This window comes from Pipistrellus kuhlii, unplaced genomic scaffold (genome assembly GCF_014108245.1).
Source record: "Pipistrellus kuhlii isolate mPipKuh1 unplaced genomic scaffold, mPipKuh1.p scaffold_m20_p_5, whole genome shotgun sequence".
NCBI classification, from domain to species: Eukaryota; Metazoa; Chordata; class Mammalia; order Chiroptera; family Vespertilionidae; genus Pipistrellus; species Pipistrellus kuhlii.
In genome coordinates, this window is record NW_023425551.1 from 45,358,825 (window position 1) to 45,385,406 (window position 26,582).

General features: G+C 37.3%; 2 protein-coding genes across 7 annotated transcripts in view; one reads left to right on the top strand and one right to left on the bottom strand.

Moving 5' to 3' along the window:
• ORC3 (origin recognition complex subunit 3) overlaps positions 1-19,298 on the bottom strand; it is a 48,760-nt gene extending 29,462 nt beyond the window's left edge. For 2 of the 5 annotated variants that reach the window (XM_036415186.2, XM_036415184.2), the window contains exons 1-9: positions 19,174-19,297; positions 15,634-15,688; positions 13,937-14,034; positions 11,719-11,863; positions 9,139-9,243; positions 7,762-7,907; positions 5,419-5,549; positions 2,744-2,903; positions 1,314-1,427 (exon numbers count right to left, since the gene is read on the bottom strand). In XM_036415186.2, coding sequence (XP_036271079.1) covers positions 1,314-1,427; positions 2,744-2,903; positions 5,419-5,549; positions 7,762-7,907; positions 9,139-9,243; positions 11,719-11,863; positions 13,937-14,034; positions 15,634-15,688; positions 19,174-19,197 — 978 coding nt within the window. In that variant the 5' untranslated portion in view covers positions 19,198-19,297. Of the gene's footprint in view, positions 1-1,313; positions 1,428-2,743; positions 2,904-5,418; positions 5,550-7,761; positions 7,908-9,138; positions 9,244-11,718; positions 11,864-13,936; positions 14,035-15,633; positions 15,689-18,857; positions 19,109-19,173 lie in introns of those variants that run through there. The other 3 variants (XM_036415187.1, XM_045572899.1, XM_036415188.2) reach the window with 3 other exon arrangements.
• Positions 19,299-19,341: 43 nt separating this feature from the next.
• RARS2 (arginyl-tRNA synthetase 2, mitochondrial) overlaps positions 19,342-26,582 on the top strand; it is a 62,578-nt gene continuing 55,337 nt past the window's right edge. For both annotated transcript variants that reach the window (XM_045572900.1, XM_036415190.2), the window contains exons 1-2: positions 19,342-19,449; positions 25,296-25,369. In XM_045572900.1, coding sequence (XP_045428856.1) covers positions 19,414-19,449; positions 25,296-25,369 — 110 coding nt within the window. In that variant the 5' untranslated portion in view covers positions 19,342-19,413. The remainder of the gene's footprint in view (positions 19,450-25,295; positions 25,370-26,582) is intronic.

Sequence of the window (26,582 nt, forward strand, 5' to 3'; positions counted from 1 at the left end):
TTTGCCTGGACTGCTCTTCCATTTCTGACCTGGCTAGCTCTTTTTCCTTAGAACACACTTCTTTATACAGAATCTCCAGGAATGTTTCTTTCATAGCATTGACTCAGAACTATAAATACATGTTTAATTTTCTGCCTCCTTCATTAAGCAATGAGCAATTTGAAGGAAGACATTTCTTTGTCCTCCGCATTTCTAGAACTTAGCATAGTGCTTGGATTTTAGTAGGCTCTTGATAAATAATTATGAATAAAGGAATGAATAAAATGAAATGAATAATAAGTTAGAAGTTGTTAAAACTCTATATCATTTAATTTCACATACTGCTAAGATAAATATTTTTTTTACTTTTAAATACTTTTATTAAAAATATCTAAACTGAAAAAAAGTCACATATTAGCCATAACAGACCACTACATATCCATAAGAGTGGATATAGAAAGTAATTTATAATCATCTAGGCACTACATAAACATGAGGTATTATATTGTGCTTTTGTACCGAAGTTATTAATATACAGTTTTTAATCAAATTGACAACTCATATGTGTTCACAATGATTACACTTTGCTAAGGTATTCCAGGTAGTCACCAAGAGAGGGAAATAATATTGTTTTAAACAATTAAAGAATGGGATCTATTTTTAGTCTAGAATAGATGTTATGAAGCTAGGTTAATAAATTGTTTTCTGGCAATTTAGGAAATGTTGGTGAAAATGCCTTCACAATATATATAAGAATAAATATAAATGAACACATACACAAAGATGCAGGGGACAGCAAGCTATGACCTACAGCCCATTTTTATATGGCCCAGGAATGTTTTTTATATCTTTAAAGGATTGTGTGTGATTGTGTGTGTGTGTGTGTGTGTGTGTTTGTGTTTGTTTTAAAGAAAACAAATACTATACAACAGAGGGTATATGTAGCATGCAAAGCCAAAAATATTTAATATCTGGTCCTTTACAAAAGTGTTTGCTGACCCGTTATATATAACATTTCCTAGGTAGAAAATCCATAAGCTTTCATCAAATTTTCTTAAAAGGGTCTTTTTTCCCACCCCACCCTCTAACATGGTTAAGAATCACTGGAATGAATGGGGGCCCTTTTCCATTTAGCTATCCAATTAATGTATTCTCTATGTTTTTGCTGCAAGGTAATAAAGCAATGGTAGAACCTAGAATAATATAACTTTAGTTTATTTATTCTAGATTTTGCCATATAAAATGCCTTAAATATCACACTAGTCAATTTAAAATAACACGCAAATTATTTAGAATCAGCTTGTAAATTTTCAAATCCATTAGTGTCTTCTTACCTGAAGTCCTTTTATAAAGTTCTGTATTGAGAAATCATAATATAAAAAGATGCTGGTCAGAATCTGTAATACTTTTTCACTTAGGTTAAAGGGAAATTGAGTTGTAAGAAGTAGCTGAAAGAGATAAATGGGGGACAGGACATACTCCTTGTTAGTCTTTATTCTTATAAATATCAAGTATAAAAATAATGAGGCAAAGATTGAGACTATGACACAGTAACTATGAGAGCTATAATAATAGCTAGGTTTTTAGGTTAAACATCAACTACAATTTTAAATTAATTAATTTACACAACAATAACAAAAAGGAGCTGTTCGTACCACACATTCAGAATCAAAGATGTCTATCACCTCCTATCCAATTCCTCATTTTATAAAATACTGCCTATCAAATATATAACTCCCTTTCTCCCACCAGAAGCCATTGAAACTACAAGCTACTTGTTATCTGATTTTTTTCTCATCCCTACTGATACACTTTATGTACTATTAGATGAGAAGCCCCAAATTAACACGTCTAATTTAAAAATATAAAATAGCTGAATTTTTATTATCTTGCTCATTTTCTATGGCCTACAGTAAAGATTTTACATCTGAAAATGAAGTCATACTAGATTTCAAAAAATGTTTTAATAATTTATCTTTATTGTAGAAAGTATTACAGATGTCTCCTTTCTCCCTCCCTCACTGGCTGCCTCCATCCCACTCCTGCCTCTCCCTAGGTCTAGGATTTTTAACAGAAACATGGTCATAGAAGGCTAACTGAACTTGACTACAACCAAGCGATTTAAAAAACTATAGCTGGAAAATTTTTCCCTAGAGTGTCAGCAAACCAATGGATACCATCTTTATGGGAAAAACTGCAGAAGTGGTTATTAAATAAATGGAAGATCATCATTAGTTTACCTTACACAAGCAACATAAAGCACATCTTAAGGGAGCTGAATCTAGCAACAATTTGTGGAAGGTCAATACTAAAGAAGTCTATTTCTATTTAGGTAGAAGTATAGAGCTATGGTCTGGGAAAACATTAGTATTTATTTTCAGTCAAAAGCAGCATGATAAGAAAGAGTCCACTAAAAACTTCAAATCATTTCATATTAAATGTAAGAGTCAAAACATTGTTGCTGTTACCAGGAAGACATTAAATTCTGTAAAAATTTATTTTTAAAACCAATTTTCCATTGAGTAATAACTGATTGATAGCTATAGATTGATATCATTTTTTCATAAATCTTAACGTTTTTTATCTCAAGAAACAATACTATATCACAGAATCATTAAATAAAAATATTAAAATATGTGAAGGAATATGTTCAATATCATACTCTGAAGAGATGCAGAAATTTATCACTAACATTTATATTTATAATCTATTCTTGGCAATTTTCTTTCATCCTATTTCACTGATAAATTTTTTTTATTTTTACCTTATCAATTACTGTAGTCAGGTGCTCCTTGCAAGACAAAGATTGGAATATTTCTATACACAACAGAGATGATACTGCATGAGGAAGCAATCGATGGATGATAACAGGAGATGTGGCAATTCCAAAAATGAGTATTAGTGGAAATTCATGTAGATGCTGACTAGTTAAAAAAAATAATAATAATACAGAAGTGGGATTTCTTTAGCAAATATATTTCAATATATTGTTTTTCAAAAGAAGGCCTTTATTTTTATGCTTACTTTATAAGACACTGGTAAGGAATATCATTCTAGATACTAAAATTTGCAAGGCCATTCATTTTCCTCTGTTAAATAACATTAAAATACGTTATTAACCAGGCATTCTAGCTCTGAAATCAAGCTATTAATGGTTTTCCTCATTTTATCAATGAGAACACAGAAATGATCAAGTGCTTCCCTCTATAGTTACACAATCTCAAGTGTTAGAAGAGTGTAAGATAACATACAATTTAACCTCTCACCCAAAATTTGAGTCCCATTAACAGTCTTCCTCAGAGTTAGTTATCCAGCCTACGCTTTAAGAGTTCAGTGACATGGCCAAAACCAGTTTGGCTCAGTGGATAGAGCGTCACCCTGCAGACTGAAAGGTCCCAGGTTCGATTCTGGTCAAGGTCATGTACCTTGGTTGCAGGCACATTCCCAGTAGGAGGTGTGCAAGAGGCAGCTGACCGATGTTTTTCTATCATCGATGTTTCTAACTCTCTATCCCTCTCTTCCTCTCTGTAAAAAATCAATAAAATACATTTAAAAAAAAAAAAGAGTTCAGTGACATGAAGATCACTTATTTTCAAGGTACCTTATTCTACTTATGGATATTTCTAACAGACACAGTTCGAAGACATTACTAAAATATGTTACATCCTTTCCTCGCATCTTTAACTCAAACTTATTTAATATGATTGATTCTTAGTATTACCAATAGGAACACAAATGACTTCCCCAGAGTAAAACAGTTCTTTCCTTGAGAGTTACTGTAGGTTGGTCCTGTGTAACAAGGCTGATGATCTTGCTTGCTCCCTCCTGTTAGCTATTGCTTTTCATAGTATAGCTGTATACAGTTCTACCACCATATGAGTACTGCATGGACTCTGTTGCTGTTTTAAGTTCTTTTTCCTTACCTTTGATGGTAAAAGTAGTCACAAGTCTGAGCTTCAAAAAAGAGCTTTTCCACCACTATCCTATACTGTACATTTTTTCCAATATATTACGCTATCCAGTATTAGCATTAAGAAAAGTCTTAGTATCTAGAAATCTTAGTTTCAGTGGGGAAAAAAGACACTATCAAAATAGGAATAAGTATTTTAGTAAATTAAACACATGTAGCCTTGACTATTAAGCAAGTTAACATATAGGAAACAAAATAAATTATACTTTAAAAAATGTACCACGGGTAATGCATGCTAATATATTGGATTTTAAGAGTTAAATCTCACAGGATTGCCTTAAAGATCCAATGAGATCATGAAAGCAGATTCTCACTAGATATCCTATCTAATAAAAGAGTAATATGCAAATTAACCATCATTGTGCTATACCCACAAGCCACGCCACATACCACACCCAATATCCAAATATATTTGGATATTCAGGAGTGAATATCCAAATAAACCTAACCAAGATGGTATGGCCACAGAAAGCAGGAAGGAGGCTTGGGATTCCCAGGCGATGGAGGAAGCCAAGCTTTCCGCCTGTCCTTGCCGGCCTAGGCTTCCACTCAAGGATACAAAGTTTCAATTATTGAAGATACATAAATCCAAACAGAAATGGTGGCAGCCAAGGAGCTGGAAAGAGCTAATGTTTGGTTTAGGCTAAGGTTGCCCCCAGCGATGGAGGAAGCCAAGCTTTCCGCACACTCTGGCCAGCCCAGGCCTCCACTTAAGGCTACAAAGTTTCAATTATAGGAGATAAATAAACCCCAGATACCAGGTCCTCCAGATACCCCACACCCCAAGGGAACCCCCACCTTGATCCAGGACACCCTTCAGGGAAAACCAGCTAGCCCCCAACCATGCACCAGGCCTCTAGCCTATCTAACAAAAGAGTAATATGCAGATTGACCATCACACCAACACACATGATGGCTCCCCCCCATGTGGTCAAAGATCCTGCCCCCATATGGACATAAGATGGCCACCAGGGAAGGGGAGTTGGGAGGGACCAGGCCTAAAAGCAAGAGCAGTTAGGGGCGATCAAGCCAGCAGGGGAGGGCAGTTAGGGGTGACCAAGCTGGCAGAGGTGGGAAGTTGAGGGCGACAAGGCCTGCAGGAAAGGGCAGTTGGGAAGGACCAAGGCCTACAGCAGAGAGCAGTTGGGGGTGACCAGGCCTGCAGGGGAGGGCAGTTAGGGATGACCAGGCCTGCAGAGGAGGAAAGTTAGGGGCAAGCAGGCTGGCAGGGAAGCAGTTAGGCAACAATCAGGCTGGCAGGGGAGTGGTTAGGGTGTGATCAGGCTGGCAGTCTTTGAACATTCAATCATAAGGAATTTGAAATCATCTTGCTTTCCATGCTTTTGGTATTAAAATAAAGATTAAATTGCCATTCATTTTCTCTGGAAAAGGTTGTTTATTAAGTTAAACATGGTATATTTTCTTAGTAAAAGAAATTTTATGCAAAAATCAGGTGATACAACATCTACCTGCTGATAATTATGAAGTCTTGGAGTACTTTTGTGGTGAAGCTTTCCATATCCTTTAAGATAAGCACAACAGGAGGAGATTGCCATTGGCTAGAAGTCCTCTTTTTCCGTGGCTTTCCTTGGTCTGTCTTCTTTCAAGCCATTGTGGAAAGAAGGAATTAAAAGGTAAGCCTTACCAATCAAACAATGTTATACCTATAGATCTTTCTCCCTTTATATTTCACAGTAACAGTGTGTGTGTTTTTTATTTCTCCCACATATTAAATAGAAACTCATTCCAACATTTATTAGTAGAATCTTTCCATTTGACATGGGAATAATAACCAAGAAGAAAAAGGTCTAGTAAAATCTATAACTCATAATATTTATATTTATATTTTCTGCTATGTCAAAAAATGAACAAAAAGCAAAGGAAGAGAACATTCTCTAAACAATTTATTTTTCTGTTGATAGAATGTCATATTTTCCTTTGCTTTAAGGTGAGAACAAGTATTTTTTTATTAGAATACACATAATGAATAGCCCAGCTCCACTACTGTAAAATTCAGGTAGAAAAGCATCTTAAATTATCATCTAGTCCAATCCCAATCTTTTAAATTGCAGACAGCATTGAATTTCTACAAAATCTAAAATTCTGGCTTTGGCCATTGAGGCTCAATTTGTTAAGAGTTTTATCCCGTGCACTGAAAGGCTGTGAGTTAGATTTCTGGTTAGAGCACATACATAAGTTTCAGGTTCAATCCTCAGTGGGGGCATTCAGAAGGCAACCAAACAATGTTTCTCTCATACATGGATGCTTCTCTCTATTTTCCTCCCTTCCTCTCTCCCAACTTCCCCTTAAACACATGCAGGAGGCACCCAATCGATGTGTTTCTCTCACATCAATGTTTCTGCCTCTCCCCTTCCCTTCCACTTTCTCTAAAAATCAATGAAAAAATATCCTTAAGTGAGGATTAATAACCACAACAAAAAAATCTAAAACTCTGAATAAAATTAAGATACCGCAGTAAGCATTAGACCCAATTTGGTATCTACATATTATAAAAGAAACCTTCATTTATGATGACTTCAGCAAATACACTCATAAAAAAATGTCAATAAAGTATTTTTTCCCATACTACCTGGCTACACAGCATCATAAATTAAGGTTATAGTTTTATGGTATAGTTACCAATGAATCACCTAAGTTATTCATTTTCACCAGAGACTAACATGGTAGAATGAAATTTCTTTTTATTTATCTGTTTGTTGAATATACTTTACTTAGAGAACATTTACTCCCCAAGAATTCTAAATATGGAACAAATTAAAATTCTTAAAATGTATATACCTATGGCTATTTCTCATCGCACTAAGTTGATAATAGATACTGACAGCATGGTTCTACTGCACAAATATTTCCCCAAAAGCAAATATTGAGGAACCTATGAGATAATATATTAACTAACACTAGAGGGCCGGTGCACAAAATTTGTGTGCTGGGGTAGGGTGGTGTTTCTCAGCCCAGCCTGTACCCTCTCCAATCTGGGACCCCTCCGGGGATGTCCTAAACCAGCAGTCAAACATCCCTCTCACAATTTGGGACTGCTGGCTCCTAACCACTCACCTGCCTGGCTGCCTGACTGCCCCTAACCACTCTCCCTACCAGCCTTATTGACACCTAACCACTCCCCTGCAGGCATGATTGACACCTAACTGCTCCCCTGCCAGCCCAATCACCGCCAACTGCTCTCCCCTGCTGGCCTCTTGTGATGATGTGGAGGCAGCCATCTTGTGATATGGGGGCATGAGGGTCAATTTGCATATTACCTCTTTATTATATAAGATTTAGACATTGTTACAGAGATAAAATCTGCAGCAGAACCAATTCCAAATGCTGTTTTTGTTACTAGATGACATTCTCCCACAAATAAAATGGCCTTGTAGGAACCTCAACTTTTACCAGGAATTAGGCTGCATACTAATAAAAGAAGCTACTATTAAATTAACAGCTAGTGCTACAGAAGCATATCCTTATTAGGACAAAATAGTACTATGTTTAGCCGAAACCGGTTCAGCTCAGTGGTAGAGCGTTGGTCTGCAGACTGAAAGGACCTGGGTTCAATTCCGGTCAAGGGCATGTACCTTGGTTGGGGGCATATCCCCAGTAGGGGGTATGCAAGAGGCAGCTGATCGATGACTCTCTCTCATCGATATTTCTAACTCTCTCTATCCCTCTCTCTTCCTCTCTGTAAAAAATCAATAAAATATATTTAAAAAAAAATAGTACTATGTTTAATATAATCCCAAGCCTCTTCAATCATATGCCAATTTCCTGGGAGAAAATTATCAGTGTACATTTACCTGTGTGACATTCATATACCAACTGGAAAGAGAATCCATTGAACAATGTGTCTTTTTCTGGATATCTTTTTCCTCTTCTTTGGATTCCACATCTACATGGCAGTCCATCAACTGTGAGAACAGCTTTTGCAAAAAATGTTTTATATCTGCAGTAGATAAAAGGTAAGAAAGTTTCTCTCTCCTTAAAGCAAATATAAAACAACTGAAACATCTTGATCAATAGATTTACATTATTTGAGTAGAATGTGTTTTCCATACTTAACATTAAATAGCATAACATTTAGCATGTTAACTATTAGTGTTCGTTAGTATTCTCTCCTTAATATTGAAATTTCATTAATTGAGACTAACACTAGGCCAAAGTTTACTTGTGTTGTCAATAATAGAAGTGTTATCTAAATAAATATATTAACTATGAAAACTATTAATTACATTAGTAATAATATATATTTAAATTACTTCTGGACAGCAAAATGTTTTTATTTATTTATTTATTTATTAAAGAATATTTTATTGATTTTTTTTTTTTTTCCCTACAGAGAGGAAGGGAGAGAGATAGAGAGCTAGAAACGTCGATGAGAGAGAAACATCGACCAGCTGCCTCTTGCATACCCCCTACCAGGGATGTGCCTGCAACCAATGTACATGCCCCTGACCGGAATCGAACCTGGGACCCGCCTACCACTGAGCCAAACCGGTTTCGGCAGCAAATGTTTTTAAAGACCCTAAAAAGATCAAAAGTGTTATTTACATAAGCTATTTTACTGATTACAAATCTTCCTTAAAGTCATTTTTTAAGATGTCCTAAGGGCTTTTACTTCATTACAATCAATTTACGAATATGAAAGTAATATAAAGCACATAAGCACATCAGTCTAAATCTAAGCACATTTTACTCTTAGTGTCTGCATCCTTTATGATTTATTTAAAGGCTGCAGATATCCAAGGTAAGCCCTGTCAATGGACCATTTTTACCAATGGTGGCCTTTCTAAATGGAACAATAAGATGATTTGAGCATATAAATATGAGCCTATGTAGTCTATTCTCTTTTGGGCTAAGTAAGAACTCCCAATTCCTCAATTCTTAGATCTCTGTCCCAAACATTCCAACTTGAAATGCCTGGACTATTACTGGCAGTGAAGCTATATGGCAAGAGTAGGCTGGAATAGTGTCAAAGATGCCTCCAACTTGGGAGGCACTAAACTTCGCCCTGACAAAATATAGTACCGTACTCTTCCCACAAATAAAAAGGAATGAAGAAAGTTTGAGAGACACAAACAGACAGATATGGAGAGATACACAAAGAAAGATGGAGAGAAAAGGGCCGGAGAAATTGTTAAGATCTCACCAAGGTTATTAAAGCATTTATACTTTACCTGGACAGTCTCTAGCTTGCAATTTAACTACATATGGAGTGACATTATTCTGAATGGCTTCTGTTAGACTTCTGAATGTAAATTCATGATCTGTTACATTCACACCTGTGGGATTACACATCATATTACACCATCATTATTATTATTAATAATTTAACATGTCAAGTGAATTGCTAAGTAAAAGTAACTTTACATGATTAATAAAACAACACACTGCATAATGAAGAAATCTCCAATAATACTAGCTATCTAGAGGCACACACTATACTTATTTGTTAGGAAAGATATTTAGCACAATTTCTCTTTAAAATAAAAATTACTGGGGATGTGTAGTTGACCCTTGAAAACATCTTAGGAACATTTTGAAAACATTTCATTTCTTTGTCACATTCATTAAGAGCTCTTTAAAATAATTACTCAAAAATAAAGACTATGGATTCCAGTCTTACTGTGACCCTCACTTAACACCCGAGGAGAATCCAACCAGTAATATTATTTATGATCACAGTAATAAATATAATAGGTAAAGTGTACACTAAACTGATTTCTAAGGAAAGAGTTTAAAACAAAATTATAGTTTTTGGTCCTTTAGGTATTTACTGAATTCTGATTCTCATTTCTACACATCAGAATTTTAGTGCTATGCATTAAGTTATCAGAATTCAGTGAAAACTTCCCACTACTTTGGAAAAAATTCTATTAACTGGTAATTTCCCTAGGTCCCAATGTGTGCTTTCTAGAAAGAGCTTTGGCACTTGGGCAGATCCAGCAGCAGACATCCTGAAACTACTTGAGGCTTGCTACTATAAACCTTCAATTATTTGCAAGAAAGATTCAGAATCATCCAGACCACCGATAGTCAACATTTTTTTCCGAGGAGAGGCAACAAACAAAGCTGTTGGCAGGATATTTTTAAACAGACATACACTAAAAGAAATAAATAAATAGACATATACCTTAGAGAAAATAGAAACTGTGCAATGTGGTTAAGTAACTTTGAGTACAGATTTTTTTTTAAGTGTCAAAGTGATATTTCTAGCATGCATTTCGGTCTATGTTTATGATACTACATCTCTGAACAAATTTAGTTTAGTAAAGCACTGGCTTATCTTGTCTGACTGACTTTGTAAGCTATTTAATACTATGTTCCTTAAGATAACGCACTTGTCTATTGGAAACAAGATAATCAGTGTCTTTAACTGGAAAAAGTTCTCCTCAAACTACTGACTTTCAAACACATGATTTCCATTAGCTTCTTTTCTCCTTTTGGCATTAGGCAGAGAAGGGATTTAAACAGTGCTCTCACAACAATCTGTCAGGCCATCCCTCTTGATCCTGTTTCTCCCACTCCAATTACTATAACATGGAAATAGAGAAAGAAAGCACCCAACAAACAGTTCAAGCCAGCCATCACTGGGCTTCAGTTTTTCATCCATAATGGAAGGGGTTTTCAAATTAATTGGCAGGTTGCACTGAAAAGCTGATCCACAGCATTTTAAAATCATTCCACAAAGTCTTATTACTCAGAGTGGTCCTGGGATCAGTAGTATGGGCATTGAATAGAGGCCTATTAGAAATGCAGCATTTTAGGCCCTGCCCCAGACGTATTAGTAAAATTTTGCATTTACTAAGTCCCCTAGAAGTTATTTTTAGGAACATGAAAGTTTGAGAAGTACTGCCCTGAATATTAGGTCGATAATTAACAGTATTAGACAGTACGCTTTAAACAAAATGAAAAGGAAAAAAACCTACTAATATTTCAAAGAAAATTTTTCCATTACCTGCAAGCCAGATGTTTGGTTAAGACTGAATGTTAATTATAGAAATTTAAATAACTAAGAAATTTACAGCCTGTAGTCTGAAAGCAGTTTATATATAATTCATCCAAAATTCTTTTAAACAATTACAATTAATACAATATTATGAAACAATCAAATATTTAAATAAAATAAGGAAATAAAATTAAAGTCATAGAATAAATGCACTGAAGAAATGATAAAAAGATATAAAAATAAAATATTTTAATACACTACTGGTTTATTTATTACCAAATTCAAACCTCATCCACTTTCCTAATATAACTAAAGGAAAGAGTAACATATATATTTCCCCTTCATTTTTAAAAAAAAATATATTTTATTGATTTTTAGCAGAGAGAAAGGGAGAGAGATAGAGAGCTAGAAACATCAATGAGAGAGAAACATCGACCAGCTGCCTCTTGCACATCCCCTACTGGGGATGCCTCTTGCGCCCGCAACCCATGTGCATACCCTTGACCGGAATCGAACCTGGGACCTTTCAGTCCGCAGACCAACGCTCTACCACTGAGCCAAACCAGCTTGGCTTCCCTTCATTTTTTCAGACAGAAAGTTGATGAGGGTACTAGCTAACCCAAATAAATTTCTTCTAATTTATAGATGTATGGTCAGTATAAAGAGCTTTTATTAGTTTTGAAATTATACCTAACAAAATTGTTTTAATTCTGTAAATGAGACAAAACAGGTTTAACAGAACAGATTATTCCCCACTATTCTCAAAAACAAAGCCACCAATTTTAAAAAACAACAAACCTGTACATACCTAGAATAAGAGCAGCAGTTGGAATTTCTCTTAGTTTTATTTGACAGCCCCAGTCTCTTGAATTCTTCTGGAATCCAGAATGAGACTTTTGTAGAAATTTGATTAGACTGTCAAACAGGTTTTTATTTAATTCCTCTTGCATTTTCTACACAGAATACACAAAATTTTACAGATTATAATTAGCAATAATCTGATGTGTCTTTCAAAATTTGGGAAAGAAAACTGTCATGAATTCGATTCCAAAGATTACATGTAAAATTACAATCATGATGAAAAAAAATGTGTTTTTTTTTTTAATTTCCAATGATTAGGGCTTTGGATCCCCTCACTAAAGAGTTTCATTTAATCATTCAACAAACACTGACTAAACACCTTACAAAAAAGAGAGTCCCTACCTTAAAAAATGTAAAGAAATTGAACAAGAATGCTTAAAATGAAAATACATTGTGTAGAGTGCTATGCCAATATAGGAATAAAGAGTAGGATATATCTGAGCCAAAGCATTAGAGCAGGTGATAGAGTTGGTGATGGTAGGTAAAGGAAGTTTGAATGAATGAACAGTAAAGGAGGCAAGGAAGGAAGAAAGCACCAAACAACTGAAGAGCCACGGGTATAGCTAAGCATAAAGAACATGAAAAGTGGAAGGGAATGAGATTGGACAAATAAGCAAAGAGCTAGACCAAGAAAAAACATATTAGATGTTAAAGAGTTTAGATTTTATCCTGTAGGGAGAACCACTGAAGACATCTGAAGTAGAGATATGATTAAATCGGGATTAGAGTTAATCTGACAGCACTGTGAAGGCCAGTTGGCCCCACAGCTGGAAAACCCCTGTTGCAGGACCTAAGACTGTATCTGCATGAAAGGAAGACTTTCTAATTTGGCCAATAGTGCCAAAGAAACTAGTGGCAGATCTGAAGGGTTTTACACTAAGGGTCAGTTAAGACATATTATGACAATCAGGTAAAGAAATAATGAGGACCTAAATTGGAAACCACAAACTCAAATATCTTCAAGGGTCACATGGAATACATGAATGAGCAAAGCCACTATGTATAAAGCAATAAAGTGTGGTGGGAAGCATAATTAACTGAAAAGCACATAACTGCCCCAAAGGCATTAAAAAATAATAAGAAGACTTGTGCAGCCACTGTGGAGAACAGTATGGAGTTTCCTAAAAAAACTAAAAATGGAACTCCTATTTGATCCAATGATCCCACTTCTAGGAATATATCCCAAGAAACTAAAAACACCAATCAGAAAGGATATATACACCCCTAGGTTTATAGTGGCACAATTTACAATAGCTAAAATTTGGAAACAGCCTAGGTGCCCAACAGCAGATAAGTGGATTAAAAACTGTGGCACATCTATACAATGGAATACTACACTGTGGTAAAAAAGAAGAAATTCTTACCATTTGCAACAGCATGGATAGAACTGGAGAGCATTATGCTAAGCGAAATAAGCCAGTCACAGAAAGATAAATATCACATGATCTCACTTATTTATGGAATATAATGAACAACATAAACTGATGAACAAAAAATAGATCCAGAGACAGAGAAGCATCGATCAGACCATCAAACCTCAGAGGGAAGGTAGGGGAGGGTGGGAATAAGAGAGAGAGATCAACCAAAGGACTTGCATGCAGGCACATAAGCCTAACCAATGGACACAGACAATAGGGAGGATGAGGGCATGAGTGGGGGGTTGTGGGGGGTAATAGGGCAATAAGGACAAACATGTAATACTTTAATAAAGAAAAAATATATACAACACTGTGTTGGTAAAAAAAAAAAAAAAAAATCTGTTAGCTCTAGAAGAATTAATCTGCTATAATGGAGAAATTTTTCAGAGCTAGAATATAAAGTACATGGTAACTAGATATAGGATGAGAAAATGAAGTTTAGAAAGAGCTTGATTTCTTATTTGCATAACTGAATGGATAATTTGGACAGTGACATTTCAAAACTGTGAGGATGTGTAAAGAGCTCTTTGCCTTAGCAACTATCATTATAAACATAAGTTCCAGTACCTGAAACTATGCTTAATACTTGGAACATGAGGGTTTTGATTTTTTTAGGATATATAGATTGTGCTTAACCATATTACCAACATTTCATCAATTCTCTTGTAAACTGGTGGAAAAGAAGATAAGAAACAATAAATATGAGTTTTACAGTATTAGAGAAATGTTATTAAAAAATGTATTCACCTCAGTTTCAGATTTCATCTGCTGCCATATCACCTGATAAGTTTCAAATCGAAGCTTACTGTCCTCAGACTCATTTTTCCCTTCATTAAAATACTCCTCTGAAAACACAGAAATAAGTCAATATCTTTTTTATATGTGTGTTATCTAATAAAATAGTAATATGCAAATTGACTGACACTCCAACACACAAGATGGCTATCCCCATGTGGACACAAGATGGCTGCCACAAGATGGCCAGCAGGGGAGGGCAGTTGGGAGGGACCAGTCCTAGTCTTGCAAGAGAGGGCAGTTGTGGGCAATAAGGCCAGTAGGGGAGGGTAGTTGGGAGGGACCAGTCCTGCAAGGGAGGGCAGTTGGGAGGTACCAGGCCTGCAAGGGAGGGCAGTTGGGGGTAATCAAGCCTGCAAGGGAGGGCAGTTAGGGGTGACCAGGCTGGCAGAGGAGGGAAGTTAGGAAGAACCCAGGCCTGCTGTGGAGAGCAGTTCGGGGGACCAGGCAGACAGGGAAGGGCAGTTAGAGGTGACCAGGTCTGCAGGGGAGGGCAGTTAGGAGCATTCAAGCTGGCGGAAGACAGGTTAGGCATCAATCAGGCTGGCAGGAGAGTGATTAGGGGGTGATCAGGAAGGCAGGCAGGCAGTTGGGAGCCAGCAGTCCTGGATTGTGAGAAAGATGTTCGACTGCCTGTTTAGGCCTGAATTTCATGCACCAGGCATGAAATATATATATATATATTTGGTGATAGTAACATTGATTATCTTTTATATTTAATTTTATTTATACATCTTAAATTCTTACTGTTTCTCAGAACTGTTGGATATTGAAATTGGGACTCAAATGTTTTTTGTTATTATATGTTTATTTCTAGTCTGCAGCTGCAAGATATGGGGAAAAATAGTTATAAAGAACCATTGAACAGACTGTCAAACTATAGCGGGAAGGTAAGGGAGGTTGGGATGGGGGGCTGTAAGAGATCAACTGAAGGACTTGATGCATGCATATAAACATAACCAATGGATACAAGACATAACACCCCTCCCCACCCCCAACCTCTTTCTCTCTCCACAGAATACTGAGGAGAGTTAGCAATCTTTTCTTAGACAGATGGTGGGCACAATGCAAAACATCTTCCTACTTATTAAGGCAATCTTGTTTCAAGATCAAAAGCCATAAAGTGCTAAATTCTGGATGTTTTCCTCATTTCTGGTCCATCTGTCTTCAAATTAGGGTCAATTCCACTAAGATTTTCATATTAAAACAGTATCTGTTGGTCTTAGATCAGCACAATGGGAAAAACCTTATATACCTTAAAGTTCATATTATACAACTGTACACATTAGGTTTACTAATACTAAAAACTTTAAACAAATCTTAATAAATTATAGCTGAAATTTAAAACAAATGTTCTAAGCAAAAACTCACCTCATATTTTGAAAGTAATAGTTAGAACATGGATTCGAAAATCTGACAGCTTGGGTTTAAACCCAGCTCTGTCACTTACTATAGCAACATCATTGAAAATTCTTCATGCTTAAGTATCCCCATTTGAGATGTCCTAACAGAAGTATGCACTCTTGTGACCACCCCCTCAAATCGAGGGAACATTTTTCTCACTCCAAAAAAGTCCATGCTTAGACAAGAGAAGTACTAAATTCAATTAGGGGTAGAAAACTAACAAATTTGATATTAAGACATCATACCTATTGGCACAGAGATCTTTCTCTTCTTGAAGTTTGGCTTAAACACAAAACAGCCCTATAAAAATAAAAAATAAAAGGCATAAAGTCAAAGTAGCCAAGGAGCAGATAAATCCGTTAACTAAATATTTTATGGATAAGCAGATTTTTTTTAAAAGGGTATATCTTAAAGTGCTAAGATAGCTCTTTTCTATATGAGTTACAGGAGGAAAATTCTTAAACAATACAAGGACTATCCATTTCTTTCTCTTCCTTCTCATGGGATATTCATCTTTGATTATGTTCTTTGGGACCTGATCTAAGAGACAAAGAAAATAAACTCTGATGAAATTTGAATGCAGAAAAATTCCATTTTTATAAAACTTAGAGAAGAAAGAACATTAGTGGTATACATTAAAATGAAGATCAAGAAGATATAAAATAGTGATGCTTTCCATCTCAAAATAAGTATCTGTTATTTAATTAAACTTCAACCATTAGAACCATGATGGAAAATAGATCATTTGGGCTATTGTTTCACCTTTCTTCATCTTATAAGTACATATTCATTTATCCATTACAGATTAACTCAAACTCAGCCACTCTAGTTAGAATTACTCCTTCTCCTAGGACTTGAATATCTTTATTTTTAATTACTTTCACTCAGCATCATAGTTATTTAGTTTGTCTCTCTATTTCTGAGTATTTTCAGAGCACAGATTCCATTTAGTTAATGATCATTTTCCCAATGTTAACATATTCATTAGGCAATCAGTATTTTATCTAATAAAAGAGTAATATGTAAATTGACCATCATTCCAACACACAAGATGGCCACCCCTATATGTTCAAAGATGGCTGCCCCCATGTGGACACAAGATGGTCACCACAAGATGGCTGGCAGGGGAGGGCAAATGGGAGCAACCAGGCTGGCAGGGGAGAGCAGTTAGGGATTACTGGGAAAGCAGAGAAGGACAGTTGGGGGGGAGGGAGGAGACCAGGCTTGCAGGAGAGGGCAATCAGGCTGGCAGGGGAGCAGTTAGGCATCGATGAGGCTGGCAGGGGAGTGGTTAGGGGGTGATCAGGCTGGCAGGCAGAAGCAGTTAGGGGCAATCAGGCAGGCAGGCAGGTGAGCGATTGGGAGCCAGCAGTCCTGGATTGTGAGAGAGATCCCAGATTAGAGGATGCAGGCTGTGCTGAGGGACCACCCCCACGCACGAATTTCGTGCACCGGGCCTCTAGTATAGAATAAATGCTTGCAAAGTAATTTCATGTTATTATTTGATTAGTGATATATAGTCCCCAGGCTACTGGTCCTATGTTTATTCTCCCAATCCTAAAGCATGGACAGCTTCTTAATTGCCATTTCTGTGGAAAATGAAAAAGTAAAAAAAATATAGGTGTCCCTTCAAAAATGTATATACACTTTAATAACTGATAACTCAATTTTGAAAATAAACTGTATGTTAATAAACACTGACTTTACAATTAATCAAAGTGTGTATATCTTTTTTGGGGGACACCTGTGTATCTAGAAAAAGTCATCTCATGACATTTGCACTGCTAAAGGCAGCAGTGCAAATATAAAGTGGCCATTTGGATTACAGGATCCAAAGTGAGAACTTTGCCTTATATACTCTTGTATCTGCAGCTAGTGGAACCATTTAAAATACATACATATTTAAAAAAATCATGTGGTATCACAACAAGCTTGTTACTACCTCTTTTCTATATCTATCTGCAATCAGTAAAGGAAAAGGAGCTTTGAAGGAGTGAAATACACTATCATGAAGGAATCCTAATGTATGGCAGTGGGAGTAACATGGTTAACCACTTTGAACTCCTGATCAAGGGATGGTGTTTGAGATGAAGGAAGAAGTCTAGGAGGACAGCCAACAGCAATATGATTAAAAAAAAAAAAAGAGAGAGAGAGAGAGAGAGAGACATTTAGATAGGTTGGGAGAAAATAGTCTAAAGATTCTTATTCATGTCAGGGTCCCTTCATAATCATCTCAATACAAGCATTTCGGTTATAAGGCCATAAGTGCTTTCCTGGGGATGGGGGAGAATTTCACAATTCTGCAAGATATACAAAAATAAGAGGCTTGCCCTGGCTGGGTGGCTCAATTGGTTGGAGCATCCATACCAAAAGGTTACAGGTTCAATTCCTGGTCAGGGCACATATCTAGGTTGTGGGTTTGATCCCTGATCAGGGTGGGTATGGGAGGCAACCGATTAATGTCTCTCTTTCACATTGATGTTTCTTTCGCTTTCACACCCTTCCTTTCTCTAAGAACCAATAAAAACATATTCTCCAGTGGGGATTAAAAAAAAATAATACGAGGCTTATGCAACAAAAAGGATCAGAAGGCAGACCATCCAAAATCTATGGAACTACACAACCAGGGCAAAACAAAAACAGTACCAATCCTAATAAATTTTTTAAAATATAGTAGCAGTTAAATCTCTTCTAGCTTGCACACAGTTAGTACTTTGTAAACTTAACCCTAAACTTGTAGCTCCTCCTTGATATATAGTCTTGGAAGGCACTGTGCTCATAATTTTGTTTTAATCAAAATTAAAAATTAGATCCATGGTGTAGCCTTCTTCATTAATCTGGTTTTATACAGAGAAATGTCTTTGGAGCTTCTTCATCTGCATTCTCAGCTTTATCAGACAGCTTAACTTAAGGAACTTCTAGTTGCACTCATATCACTAAAGGTCTGTCTATAACAGTGCTTTCCAATAGGACTTTCAGTAACGAGGGAAATACAAAAATCTGCACTAAGATGTAGTCATATTAGCGAGACTGAGGGACTAAACTTTTAACTTTATTTTCATTTAAATACCCACATGTGGCTAATGACTATCACACTGGGCAACAGAGCTCTAAAGTTTCTCTTCTTACCAACTATACTATGTCTTGCAGTCCCTGGCCATCTAAGCAGCCAGTATGAGAGGATCTATAGGATCCCCTCACACACACTCTTACACTACTTTTCATTAGTTTTCGTAAGGCTTCCTTTTCTATTTCTACTTTCTAATTATACAAACTTTTCAATTCCTTTATTAAATATGCCATTTTATTTCTATCTTCTAAACCAAAGAACATATTCTCCTTGCTAACACCCTCCACTCTCCAATCCTTTACCTAACGGTCTCTCAGTCTGTGGTCAGCTCGTCTGTGTTTAATGTGTTTCTTCAGCGCAAACACTGAGTCTATTTTGTTAACCCCTGCATCCGGGTACCTCATGGAGTGTTGGGCACAATCACCATTGGAGGAGGACCGAGGACGGGTGACTGGGGCACATCCTCCGGACAGTCGATCTCCACAGACCAGAATTTAGAAATCCTCAGGCCTAGCCAAAACACTAAGGCAGGTGGACGTCTTCGCTCCCCAAACAAGGTTGGCCTGAACCGGACCTGGAGCCACGACCTCAGCTCCCACCGCCACACCTTCCCCTGCAGTCGGTACACCTAGGCCCTCGTACCCTCCGCTTCCTGCCGTCCCCGAGAGGGGATGAGGTTGCGGCGGAGTCTCAGCGGCCGCCCGCCCCCGCGTACCTTGGACACCGAGGAGGTGGCCATGGTCCCGGCGGCAGGATGGACTCCAGAAACTCAGGATTTCCCGCGCTCCTTCGCGGCAGCAGGGCAGGGGTTAGTGACGAGCCACTGGGCTTCTTGATTGGCTGGCATCATCCTGGAGGCGGGCTTCCGGCGCGTGGAGGCGGGGCTTCAGAGGAGGGCGGGGCGTGGTTCCAGCGGGGCTTTAGAGGTTCCGGGACGCTCTACGTGGAAGTAGACATGGCGTGCGGCTTCCGCAGGTCCATTGCTTGTCAGGTACGGTCCCAGGAACGGAGCCCCGCACCCCCAAAGCCGTGTCACCGCTGCGGGCCAGCCCTCAGGCGGCGGAAGGGCGGGTTCTGAGGAGACCCCGTTTATTTCTGCCGCTCCCTCACCGTCCCCTGGAGATGCTTCAGCTGCTGAGGCAAACCCAGGGGACGGTCGGGCATGCATGCGGCTCAGCTCAGTTTTCAGGGTGAAAAGTAAACTTGGCAAGGCACGGGTTGCTTCCCTCCAACCTTCCTACCCTACAGCTTTATCGGGTGGGAAAGTCACGGGGGCCATGATTAGACCCCACAGAAATTGACATTGACCTAGTGAAATCAAGAGGCTTTGGCTACAATGAATGATAAAAAAAAAAAAAAAGTCCATTCAGGGGTCTTAGGGTTCGTAAACCGAATAGCAGTGCAGTACCCAGAGTGTTCTGAAGAAAGAAAAACTGAGGGTTCTTACAGAAGAAAGGAAGTTCTTGGAAAACAGGTCTGCGTTCTTGCCCTCGGAACTCCTAGGACAGTGTTTCCCATACTTCTCTCATGATGAGAATCACCTGGTGGAGTTGTTAAACTACAGATTCCTGAATCCCAACTAAGAAGTGCTAAACTAGAATTTTTGGGAACATATAGGTAAAATTGTATACTTAACTAGTGCTCTAAGACAGGGCACTAAGTTAAAATATTCTTGGACGTATCAAAAGATTGGGATTCAGGAATCTGTAGTTTAACAACTCCACCAGGTGATTCTCATCATGAGAGAAGTTTGGGAAACACTGTCCTAGGATATAGTTAGTCCTGCTTGTTGACAGGGAGGGCACCTGGTGTGTTTCCCTAAGGCTTAGGGCCTAAGCAGTGGTTCTCAGGCCTTGGCTGCAGACTGCAATCACCTGAGGACCATTAAAAAATGCCCAAGCCCAGGCCCCCGCGTTAGAAACTCTATCAGGTGATTTTGTTGTTCATCCAGGCCTGGTAACTGCTAACCAAGGAAGACCCGGAGGCAGAAAGGTGTAGTGCAGTGGGCCACACACTTCTCTGCACAGTACCATGAGCACAAGAACTTATTAGCATCCTGTTGCTCACATCACATCCTGCGCTAGTTAAATCAGAATATTTGCATCAGTGTTTTCTAAAGATCCCTGGGTCATTCCAAGGTGCAAGCCATTGGTATAGTGATTAAGAATACCAACCATGAGGATGTGTGGGTTTAAATCCACCTTCTCTGGTAGGTATGTAAGTTCCCTGTCCCTCATTTGTAAAATCTGGAAATTTATTTAGCTACTTTATAGGGTTGCCATTAGGATTTAATGAATTAATACGTATATAGTGCTTGGGGATTGTGTTTGGTACATGGTATACACTCAATAAATATTGTTCATTCTGTTAAGTTAGAATGCCGAGGACCGTATTTTGAATCCCCTTGCTACACTTCTGATGTGGGACTCTAGTTATACATTACTCTCAGTGAATGCTTTAGTTCCACATGAGGTTAGGTCACCAGAAAGCTACGTATCTGAACCTTAACTTAATTTTCAATGAAAATTTCTTAGCAATACTTTTATAAAGTCAGGAAAAAAGAAGGAAGGAAGATAGAAAAACTGGGTAGATATGCTTTTTATAAAAATTGTAATGAGTTTTTATTTTTAGGTTTGTTTGCTTCTTTAAGTGTGTTATGATGAAAAATGTCAAACTACTCAAAGTGTAATAGTGTTAGGATTCCCTAGGTATGCATAACTGAGATATTGTTTTAAATAAAGAAGTATTAAACATAGTTTTGCTTGAACTTAATGAAAGAAAAAACAAAGTGCAATGGGAAGAATTATTGATGTATTTTCTACTTGAGTTCTCCGCAGTTAAGAGATTATGCAGAATAATAAGTTATTCTAGAATGTTTATTTAAAACCTTGATGTTTCATGTTTAGAAAATATCAACCCCTGGCATGAGAGATGAGGGCATTAGAATTCTTATAGTTGGCATAACTTTCCTCTACCATTCCTAATTTGTTTGGGTAACTTTCTCATTTGTAACACTCATAGTCTGTTTATTAGCCATATATGCACAACTTGTCTGCTTTTCACTTTATATTGATTTGGATGAGATGTTGACCAATACTTTTCCTGGTTACATAGCTTAATTGGCTGGATTTCTTCATAAGTAGGCTTTTCAAGAAGGGCTCATGGTGCTTTATTTTTTTTCAAACTTAAAAAAAAAATAAATTATGACTTCTCAGATAAAATAATCTTGGATGTATCAAAAGGCTTAATTATTTTAAAAAATTATCATGTTTAGAAATATCAAAATAGATTCAGAAATATAAAAAAATCTTCATTTTAGAAACAAAGCAGTAACAATATTGCTTAGTTCTGATTTTGAATTTTCCAAAGACTTATACCATAGATGCAAAATGCATACAACAATCCAAGGTTATTTTTTAAATTTCCAATTTTCATATGTTGGCAACTAAAGCAAACTATAAACAACTGAGCAGTGAAACAAATATGCCCATCTGCAATTTTTCTAGTGGATTATGTAGTCCTATATAATATCATTGCTAAGTTATTTGCTTTAACCATGTGATTAGGCAACATGAATACAAAGTAAAATTCTTCTTCTCATCTCTAGATTTTTGATTGGATGCTTTATCTTGAAATATATAACTTAGTCTGGTGTTCCTCTTAAATTTTTTGCGTTATATTTTTCTGACATAGTAGTTTACTTTTGATCCGAATGGAACCAGGAACCCTTCAGTCTTCAGGCCAACACTCTGTCCACTGAGCCAGACCAGCTAGGGCCAGTTATTAAATTTTATATAAGTGGTAATCAAACTGATTATCCTTCTGCAACTTGGGTTTTTGTTTGTTTGCCTCAAATTTTAAAAAATATTTATTATAAAGAGTATGGAGGTTTAATTCTTTCATTTTACTGCCAATGGTGTGCCATTGCCATAATATACCACAATATAGATTTGGTTCTTTATTTCAGGGACATTTTTTCTGTTATTGAATATTATGTCCTATTTTCTCCCATCACTTGGTCACACCTGTGATTCCAGCTGCCACTTGTGTGAACAGTTTCACGTGTGCTCCTTATTGCTAACAGCATCCCATTCTGTTTTCGAAAGGCTGCTAATCTCAGCCTATGTGGGCTCAAGTGTGGTGGAGTTAATGTCAAGGACAGCTCTCAATCAATGGGGGATGGAGGCTCCTGCTTTCTATTTTTGGATAGACAGTTTTGGTGGGCATCGTGTATGCTTCTTAGGAGGTAGTAAGTAATGGAAATTAAGCCCCCATTGCCTATAGTAGTGGCCTTGATGGCACAATCTTATATTTGCTCTTTCTCCTTCTCTTTTCCTCTCCTCGGATCACTTCTGCCCTCAGGAATCGCCTCCCAAATAAATTATCTACATACAATCCTTTTATCAGGCCCTGCTTTGGGGGGAGCCAAGATATATATATCAACAAATACTTTTAAATTTTCTTAGGTTCTGTTGATTCATATCTATGGCTTCTGACAACTGAGACCAAGTTAATATCTTTCCTTGGCTATCACTTTTTGAAGAGTGGCTTTGGGTTTTGTCTCTATCCTTCCGTCTTTGCTACTGGAGAACCAATGTACCTATTATCTTGTCCTCTTGCTTCTTCTACCCTTTTTATATTTTAGGGGCATCAAATATACTAAGGATGGATTATCTTTATGCATTTTTATATTGCTCTGATTGCTTTAATTACAGATCTTGAAGCATTTATGAAGAATGTTTTTGTATTTATTGGGCTATATTTTTCTTTCAGACTAGAGTTCTTTGATCTCCTATATGCAACATTCCTTCTCTTCTGTAATTTTCTTTTCCTTCCTCTCTTCTCTGCTTCACTTCTCTCTGTTTGTTTGCCTATTTGTGTTGTTTATTCTTTCTCATCTTGCTCAGGCTTGTCAGTTCTGTCCAAACTCTATATTTGTTCCTGCTTTGTATGGATGGATGACTTCTTCACTCTCCATTTCAGATTTATTCGTGGCTCACCTCACTTTTGTGGTTACAAAAATATAAACTCCACAGCTCTCCATTCCCCTTTTGTCTCTCCAGTGGTCGTGGTGACTTGTAAACATATTCCTGAACTCCAACTTAGCATATTAGATTTCAACTAGCTAGCCCTGCTATTTTTCCATCGGCCCATAAAAGTTCCTTCTCTGATTCTTTCTACCCATGCAACACCAAATCAAGATTTACTTCCTGTACTTTGGGTATGTGTTGTGTTTCTACTAGAATCTGCACTTAGGCTGGAAAGTGCTGAAATTCACTTCTCTGTATACTTTTTCTCTCCTGAAACTCTGTAGCATCACCTATTCATCAATGGAAAAAATAATAATGGAATTTATTCAATTTTTTTTCTCTCTCCAGATTTGGGGTATTAATGAGAATTGTTAATTCAAGTTAGGAACCTTGCCGAACAGGCTGCATCCATTCCTCTTCAGAATCTGCTATATCTTTCCTTGGCTATTACTTTTTAGTTTATATATTTGGACTGTGCCTAGCTGTTGTATTTGTTAACCTACAAATAACCTACATACTTATTACATACCTTCCTTCATCCCTCCTCTCCCTCCTTTTCATTTTAATTTGAAAATAGGTGGGAATTGGGAGATGGGAGTTTATACACAGATGCCTCATTCCACTACTTTATCGCAGAGTATTATTTCTTTTAGGGTTTTGTTTTGTTTTTAATTGTGGGGAAAGAAAGATACATAACATAAAATTTAACATCTTAACTATTTGTAAATGTACAGTTTAGTAGCATTAAATATATTCACATTGTTATGCAACCATCACCACCGTCTCCAGAATTCTTTTAATCTTGCAAAACTGAAACTCTACTCATTAAACAGTAACTCCCCATTGCACCTTTTCTTCCAGTCCCTTCTTTTTGTTTTTTAATTTGCATCATATAAGAATGTTTCTGTGCCTTTTTACACAGAGAGGAATTGAGAGGGATAGAGAGTTAGAAATGTCGATGAGAGAGAAACATCCACCAGCTGCCTCTTGCACACCCCCTACTGGGGATGTGCCCGCAACCAAGGTAGGTGCCCTTGACCAGAATCGAACCCGGGACCTTTCAGTCCACAGGCCCATGCTCTATCCACTGAGCCAAACCGGTTTTGGCTGTATCCCCAATTTCTAGAACAATATCTGACACAAATTAGGTACTCAGATTCTTTATTAATGAATAAAATGAATTATCTTTGATTCCTCAGTGTTTCATCTTTCTTTTAGGAAAAAAACATTAACTCATTTTTAAATTTATAAATATAAAATTCTTTTTTTGAGGGGGTGGGGACAGTTATGTTTGTTACTTATAGTCAAACCCTCTTCTCATCCTCAGTTCCTGGCAAACAAGATTCATTCTTCATCCTTACAGGTTGGGGTTTTCCAGAATTTTTTTTTTAAAATATATTTTATTGATTTTTTACAGAGAGGAAGAGAGGGGGATAGAGAGAGTTAGAAACATCGATGAGAAAGAGTCATTGATCAGCTGCCTCTTGCACACCCCCCACTGGGGATATGCCTGGAACCAAGGTACATGCCCTTGACCGGAATCGAACCTGGGACCTTTCCGTCCGCAGACCAACGCTCTACCACTGAGCCAAACTGTTTTCGGCTTCCAGAATTTTAAATAAATTGAATCATACACTGTATAGTCTTTTGAGTCTGGCTATTGTCACTTGGCATAGTGCATTTGAGGCTCATTTATGTTGTTAAGTGTCTCATTCCTTTTTTTTTTTGCTGAGCACTGTTACATTGAATCTGGAACAAATATATTAACAATCTTGCTCTGTTTTGTTTTGTTTTTCTTTATTTTTAGCTTTCCAGAGTATTGGATCTTCCACCAGAAAACTTGATCAAATCAATATCTGCAGTTCCAATTTCCAGAAAAGAGTTAAGTATAACATATTTGTAATGATATAAAATATTGTTTACTTTATAAATATAGCAAAAAAAAGTTACTCTCCCAATTTATAGAGTAGTCCTTGAAATTAACCTTATTATAATCTGTGTTATTTTGATATTTATGCTAATAACTATAATTATGGCAAAGTCAGAAGAATGAAGAATGAGGTTCAAGTTTAATTGTGTAGCAACAATTAAAAGAACTCTCAGGGTTTTTGAAAGACTTGGAGAGATTATACACCTGATGCTTGAATACTATTGTATATTATTTACTTGCTAGTTTTTTGTTTTGTTTTTTGTTTTTGTTTTTTGTGGGGGGTTTTCCCCCCTCCATTTGAGGACTCAGTGTTACAGGGAACTTTTGGTTATGACTACATGCAACCAATAGTTTGCCTTGTTGGTTGCCAGGGAAAATCTACCTTTTTGTGAGTTTGGTCATTCTAAATGATACTTGTTTACCATTTGACTAGAAAACTTTAATATTTGGATAAAATACCCTTTCAGTCAATTAATAATGATAAGAAATTTGCTAGACATTTAACTCCTAAGCTTTAGAAAAATGTAAAGATATAATCATCAATATCATTATGTCCTTATGTTTTGTCACCTTTGTTAGGATTTTAGATACAATAGGATAAATATCCTTGCTCCCAGAGTAGGACTAAGAGATAAGTGGAAAAGGAAAGGAAAGCTACATGTAGCATTGTTAAAGAGAGCATCTTTAAAATGGCCTGCTGCGCCAAAGCTGGTTTGGCTCAGTGGTAGAGCGTCGGTCTGCAGACTGAAAGGTCCCAGGTTCAATGCCAGGCAAGGGCATGTACATTGGTTGCAGCACATCCCCGGTAGGGGGTGTGCAAGAGGCAGCTGGTCGATGTTCCTCTCTCATCAACGTTTCTAACTCTCTATCTCTCTCCCTTCCTCTCTGTAAAAAAATCAATAAAATATATATTTAAAATGGCCTGCTGCAACTTCCTCTATATTGTGTTCTAAGGCCCACTGACCAAGGGGACCTTATAATTATACTAGAGGCCCAGTACACAAAATTCATGCACTCGGGGAGAGGGGTCCCTCAGCCCTGCCTGCACCCTCTTGCAGTACAGAAACCCTCTGGAGATGTCCAACTGGCAGCTTAGGCCTGCTCCCCACCAGCAGTCGGACATCCTTAGTGCTGTCATGGAGGCGAGAAAGGCTCCCGCCACTG